We start from the raw sequence: 6,351 nt of genomic DNA on the forward strand, positions 1-6,351 counted from the left end.
GAGAGAAAGAGGAGCGCGGCCGGCCATGCCACCGCGCCGCTGCGTCAGGACGGGCCGCCCGGCGTCGCCGCCGCGTTCTCCGCGGCGGCGGCGATCTGCGCCGCCTCCTTCGCCTTCGCCTTCGCGCAGCACTCCTTCCAGGCGTCGATGTAGGCCATGCAGTACTTTTCCTGGTGATTGCGCTTCGCCAGGCACCACTGGATGTTGCAGGCCTCCTTCTTGCAGGCCGTCTGCTCCACCGGCGCGCCCTCCTTCTGCTTCTTGCCGCTCCCGGTGTAGACGAAGGCGCCCGTGTGCCGCGACATGGATCAGCGCATGCGCGCGCGCGCCGCTGGCGGCGCGGCGCGGCGCTGGCGGCGCAGAATGTTACGCGCAGCTCTCACGCGCTACGGCGCGCTCTTCGAGGTGGCCCATTTGCTTTAGCTGCTATATAGCTGCAAGTAGCCATGTTTACCTTGCGCCGCGGCAACGTAAAAAGGCATGGGGCAGCCCTAGCGCTCGATCCGTCGGCTCGTACCGTCGCGCGCGAAGCCGCGAACAAACACACAAAAATTAAATGATGGCGCTGCGCGCGCTGCTCTGCGCGCTGGTCGCCGTCCCGGCGTCGCCCCAGCTCCTCGGCGGCCTGCGCAGCTGGGCCGAGGAGGAGAGCAACGAGACGCACTACTGGGACGACGTCCGGCGCATGCTGCTGCCCCGGGGCCGCATGGAGTGCGCCGTCGGCTGGGGCCAGGAGAACGAGGACAACATCCGGCTCTACATCAAGAAGGAGTGGACGCGGGTCTGCTACTACTGCATGTACCTCGAGACGTCGAGCTCGTCCGACATGGAGCTGCTCGTCGCCGGGTCGACGTGGGACGAGCAGCAGTTCTACCGCGTCTTCTACGTCAACGCCTGCGGCGGCATGTTCGGCACGCCCAAGTACATGGAGAACAACAACGGCTGCGGCAAGGGGACGATCGACCTGACGAAGAACAACGAGGGCGACGACATCGCGACGGTGGAGATGTCCCAGCGCGCGTCGAGCGAGTTCATCTGCTGCAACAAGCAGGGCGGCTGCAGCGGCGCCGCGGGCGCCTTCGGCGCGAGGACCCTCGCCGCCGCGGCCGCGAGCGTCCTGGCGGTCGCGCTGCTGTCGTAAGGGGCGCGAGCGAGTGTGTTAGGGCGCGCGGGTCGGCGGCGCCCTTTCGTGCTTCAGAGGCAGAACTTGGAGACGGCGCTGAGCTCGTCCTGCTGCTGCTGGCGGATGCGGTTCGACGCGTGCCTCTGGCGGAGCGCGGCGCGGAGGTCCTTCCGCGACCGCACGGGCCCCATCTTGAGGCGCGCGAGCGCGGTCGCGGTGTGGGGCCGCAGCTTCGCACCGGACCGCGGCGCCTGGAGCAGGGGGAGCGGGTCCGGCACGTCGCCGAGTTTGTGGGAGACGACGGGCAGGCTCAGCAGCGGCTCGACCTCCGGCGGCGGCTCGCGGAAAGAAGGCGGCGCGACGGGGAGGGGCGAAGGGGAAGCGACGGTGCTCGGCCGGGCCACGGCGGCGGGCGCGAGGCCCGGCGGCGGGCCGGCGAAGGCGCGCTCCTCGGGCACGCGCATGGCCTCGAGCTTGGCCTGCAGCGCGAGCGCGCCGACGTCGACGGGCGCCGTCGTCGGCCTTTCCGCGCCGTAGCCGCCCATCTGGAGGCAGACCGTCCCCCCCCTCAACTTGGGCGACGGCGGCAGGTTCGCGCGGCCCATGACGATGGAGATGAAGGCCGGCTCGTGGATGAGGTCGTCGCCGTCGATGTTCATCTTCGCGAAGAGCTCGTCGGAGACCGTCGCGTCGAGCGGCAGCCCGAAGTGCTTGAGCGCGCGCCGCAGGCCGTCCTTGGACACGCCGGCGTGCGTGCCGCCGCCGGCGTAGCGGAACGTCTTCCAGGCGCGCTGGAGGCCGTGGGAGCCGCCCGCGAGGCGCTGCGCGATCTTCGCGCGGAGGAGCTGGAGCGCGGCGTCGCCGCTGAGGTCCATGGTCTTGCCTAAATCGCGGAGCTCCGCGTTCCGCGCGCGGCGCATGCCCTCGTGGGGCAGGGGCTTGTGGGCGCCGCCCGTCAGCGGCGACGTCGGCGGGTCGCTCCGCGGCTCCGCCTCCAACCCTCCCGAGTTCGCGGAAACGGACCACCGGCCCATGACGACGTCGATGAACTCCTTGATGTGGATGTGGCCGTCGTTCGTCACGTCCATCTGGTCGAAGAACTGCTTCGTGCGCTCCTTCGTGAGGGGGATGCCGTAGCAGCGCAGCCCGTGCGCGAACTCGGGCAGCGTGATGCCCTCCTTCGTCGACCCCGCGCGGAGCCGGAACTCGATCCAGCACCGCATGAGGCCGTTGGGCCCGGACTTGAGCCGCTGCGTGATCGACTTGCGGAGCAGCAATAACGCCCGGTCGATGGTCAGGTCCTCGTCGAGCTTCTCGATGACCATCGCCTCGGCGCGCTTCTTGCCCTCGAGGCCGCTGCCCGCGATCTCGTCCTCCTTCTTGCCCCCGAAGTGCGTGTTCGTGTCCGACGCCCAGCGGCCCATGACCTTGTCCACGAACTCCGTGATGTGGATGTGGCCGTCGCCGTTGCTGTCCATCTGCCCGTGGAGCGTCTTCGCCAGACCCGCGCGGAGCGGGATGCCGTACGCGCGCAGTCCCCGTAGGAACTCGGGGTAGGTGATGCCGTCCTTCGTCGACCCGGCGCGCTGGCGGAACTCGATCCAGCACCGGAGCAGGCCGTTGGGCCCGCTCTTGAGGCGCTGGACGATCGCGCGGCGGAGCTGCGTTAAAGCGGCCGCGGACGTCAGCGCGTCGTCGGGCTCGTCGACGACCATGGCCTTGGCCTTCTGCTTGCCCGACACATAAGCCGAGCCCTGGATCTCCTCCTCGGTCTTGGAGCCGTAGTGCGTGTTCGCCACGGGGCTCCAGCGGCCCATGACGTGGTCGATGAACTCCTTGATGTGGATCGTGCCGTCGCCGTTCGCGTCCATGCGGTTGAACAGGTCCCGCGAGATGGCCTCCGGGAGAGGCAGGCCGTAGCACCGCAGGCCCCGGCAGAACTCGGGGAAGGTGATGCCGTCCTTGGACGAGCCCGCGCGCGTGCGGAAGAGCACCCAGCACCGCATCAGGCCGTGCGACCCGCCGGTCATCTGCATGGAGATCTTGCGCCGCAAATGTAGAAGCGCCTCCTCGGCGGTCATGTTCGCGTCCGGCAGGAAGACGGCGCCGGCGCTCTGGCCCCGGGGCCCGCCCTGGCCTAAATGCGCGAGCGACGCGGAGAACTCGTGCTTCTCCTGCCGCGGCGGCGTCGTCGTCGTGATCATCGTCTTCGACGGCCCGCACAAGATGCTCGGGTTCACGTTCTTCGACGTGAGCATGCCGGGCATGGACGCGCTCCGGCCCATGGGCGTCGCGCCGAAGGACGCGCCCGAGATGGACAGCAGGTCGTCGCCCGGGGCGAGGGCCGCCGGCATGGTGCCGGTGCTTCTCGCTGGGGTCGCGTCGTCACCGGCGGCGCGGTGTATCAGCGGGCACGGACGCGGCGGGTTGGCGGCGGCCGCCGACGACGCGTTCAGACACCGGAATGCGCCGCGCGAAGCTAACGCAGCCCGCCGGAGAGTTTGCCAGCTTTTTAGGCATGTATCTTGCACCATGCTTGATGAGGGGCGCTAGGATAGGAAACTAGGGCAATCCGTTGCGTGGTGGGCTCTAAGCAAACCAAACTGCGTTGCCGCGCGTGCGGCCTGTGACAAAACCGACCGCAGCACCTCAAACATGGCTGCGCCCGACCTGCCCATCACGCTCTTCGCCGACGACAGCGCGTCGTCGCTGCAGAAGCTCCGCGACGGCAAGGCGCTCGTGGTCGACTTCTGCGCGCGCGCCGCGTCCCGCCGCCGCCGCGCGACCGCGCCGCGCGCGCGACCGCGCGCGCACAAAACTCACGCTCCGCCCGCGCCGCAGGGACGACGCGCTGCGAGCGGTGCCCCGCGTGCCTGACGAAGCTCGACGGATTCGTCGAGGCGTTCGGCGGCGACGTCGCGTTCGCGTCCGTGTGCCTCGACGACCCCGAGTTCGCCAAGGAGATCGTCGAGGAGCACGAGTGGGAGCGCATGGCCCACGCGGGCATGGACGCCGAGACGAAGGAGCTCGCCAAGGCGCACTGGGGCTTCAAGGCCGTGCCGTACCTCGTCGTGCTGGACGCGACCGGCGAGACGGCCTTCGCCGGCTCCGCGCTCAAGGTCACGGCCGAGACCATCGAGACGGCCCTCGCGGGCAAGGAGAACGCCACCGCCGCCGCGCCGCCGGCGAACGCGCCCGCCGCGCCCGCCGCGCCCGCCTTCGCCGCGCTGTCCCTCGACGACGACGACTTCTGAGCGGCCGCCGCGTAAAAAAGAACAAGCAGACGCCAGAGTTGGTTGTGGGGCGTCTTCTCGGCGTCGGTCGCTGGCCCGCTCATCCGGCCGCGGATCCGGCCGACGCTAGAGGTCGACGCGGCGCGGAAGGCGAGAGCCTCCGCGCGTCGCCGTCGATCGTGTGTCGCTGTCGGCGGCGTTGCTCGTCGCGACGCGCTGCGTCGCGCCGCCGAGGGTCTCCCCGCGCGCGGTCGACCGACAGCCCTATGTTGAATGGCAACGATAACTTCTCGATGAGTGCAACCGCAAGCGCGCTCCGTCAGGGCGACATCCCGTGGACCGTGGACGGCCCCGACTCACCCCCGCATCCTAATCCGGCCGCGCGGGCAGCCCGAGGCATGGCGCTCCTCGGCCCCGCGTCCCTGGGCTCGCAGTGGTCGTGCCTCGGCGGCGGCGCCGTCGACGACGAGGAGACCTGCGCCTGCTTCACCATGAACGCGCCCTTCGAGGACGTCGACGTGGAGTATACACGGGAGCGGCGGCACCGGTCGCGGTCGCGGAGCGCCGAGGACCGGCGGGAGCATCGGGACTTGGCTCGGGCGCGGCGGGCCGCCAGGAGCTCGCAGAAGCGGCCGGTGCGGAAGCGGAGTGAGAAGTGCGTCGAGCTCGAGCACGACATGCCGAGCTTCGACCGGGGGCCGGCCGTGGTCCCCGGGTCGCCGAGCCCCGTCTGCTGGCATCCGTTCCTGACGGACAAGATGCCCGTCGCAATGGGCGGCGAGAGGGACTTCCGGGCCCAGCTCCGCTTCTTCGAGAAGGACGACCTCGAAACCCCCTTGCCCGACGGGAACACGATCCTGCACTACGCGGCGTCCATCGGCGACGCCACGGGCCTGGCGCTGCTGCTGGAGAGCTTCACGAGCGCATTGGACCGCAAGGAGGTCCTGGAGAAACGCAACGGCGCGGGCGTGTCCGTGGTCTCGCTGTCGCAGCGCCTGAGCGTCGGCGACCCGATCCGCGACGAGATCGAGAACCAGGCGGCGATGCACGCCGTCGACGAGGCGGCCTACGTCGACTCGTTCACGCCCGTCGCGCCCAGGGGCGCGACGCCCTACCTCTTCGCGCGGCTCCGGAAGACCTTCGGCCGCAAGCGGAGCAAGTCCCTCGAGTCCGTGGCCTCGTCCCTCTCCGACGCCTCCTCGGGCCCGATCTGAGGCGTGGCCTCTCCGACGCCCGCGCCTTCGCCCGTCGCTTCGTGTGCACATACCAGTTCGTTCCCTTCGCGCGTTACTACCGGCTCCGGTCCGCGGTGAAGCGCGCGAGCTCCGCGCCGTCCGGGAGGTCGTCGTCGAACCAGAGGGACAGCGACACGGCCGGGTCCAGCGCCGTGACCTCGTGCCACCAGCCCCGGGGCACGAAGAGCGCGGCCCCCGGCTCGAGCGCGACCGTCTCGTCGGCGGGCCGCGCGGGCGCGTCGTCCGACGGCGCCCAGAGGTCCCATTTCTTGGCGCCGGCGAACTGGACGAAGAGGTTGTCCGCCGGGTCGTGGTGCGCCGCGGACACGGTGCCCGCGGGCCCGACCCAGACCGACGCGACGCGCCGCCGCGGCGCGAGGTCGAGCACGTCCGCGACGTAGGCCCGGAGCTCCGGGATCTGGTCCAGGAGCCGGTGCTGCGCGAGGTAGGGCGCGTCGCCCCCGCCGCGCTCCGCGGCGTCCGCGACGGCGCCGAAGGGGACGACGCGCGTCAAACGGCCGTCGCCGGTCGCGTCGACGCGGCCGACCTGGGCAGCAAAAGGGTGATTCAACGTCGCTTCAATGTGAGTGTTCCGCGCGCGCGCGTTCCGGAAAAAGCATCCACGCTTCGAGGCCGTTCCGAGAGATGATCGCTCGTCCAAAAATCAGCCAAAACGAGTGGAAAATGGCCGAGATCGGAGCCTTTGAAGTTGGGAATTTCGCTCTCTTTTGCTGCCCTGCGGCCGACCTCCGCGGGCACC

The 6,351-nt window shown here is 70.2% G+C and overlaps 3 protein-coding genes across 3 annotated transcripts in view; 1 reads left to right on the forward strand and 2 right to left on the reverse strand.

Moving 5' to 3' along the window:
* Positions 1-1,194: 1,194 nt before the first annotated feature.
* AURANDRAFT_61661 (hypothetical protein) lies at positions 1,195-3,477 on the reverse strand (the record flags this gene model as incomplete). Its single annotated transcript, XM_009035762.1, has 1 exon — positions 1,195-3,477. One exon carries the CDS (start codon positions 3,475-3,477, stop codon positions 1,195-1,197), a length of 2,283 nt encoding a protein of 760 aa, XP_009034010.1.
* A 149-nt stretch (positions 3,478-3,626) lies between these two features.
* AURANDRAFT_70838 (hypothetical protein) lies at positions 3,627-4,377 on the forward strand (the record flags this gene model as incomplete). Its single annotated transcript, XM_009035427.1, has 2 exons — positions 3,627-3,865; positions 3,982-4,377. 2 exons carry the CDS (start codon positions 3,779-3,781, stop codon positions 4,375-4,377), a joined length of 483 nt encoding a protein of 160 aa, XP_009033675.1.
* A 1,254-nt stretch (positions 4,378-5,631) lies between these two features.
* AURANDRAFT_70839 (expressed protein) overlaps positions 5,632-6,351 on the reverse strand; it is a gene marked incomplete at both ends in the record, with an annotated part of 1,339 nt that continues 619 nt past the window's right edge. Inside the window, one exon of the mRNA XM_009035761.1 lies at positions 5,632-6,138. Coding sequence (XP_009034009.1) covers positions 5,647-6,138 — 492 coding nt within the window. The remainder of the gene's footprint in view (positions 6,139-6,351) is intronic.

This window comes from Aureococcus anophagefferens, assembly GCF_000186865.1.
Source record: "Aureococcus anophagefferens unplaced genomic scaffold AURANscaffold_3, whole genome shotgun sequence".
Taxonomy (NCBI): Eukaryota; class Pelagophyceae; order Pelagomonadales; family Pelagomonadaceae; genus Aureococcus; species Aureococcus anophagefferens.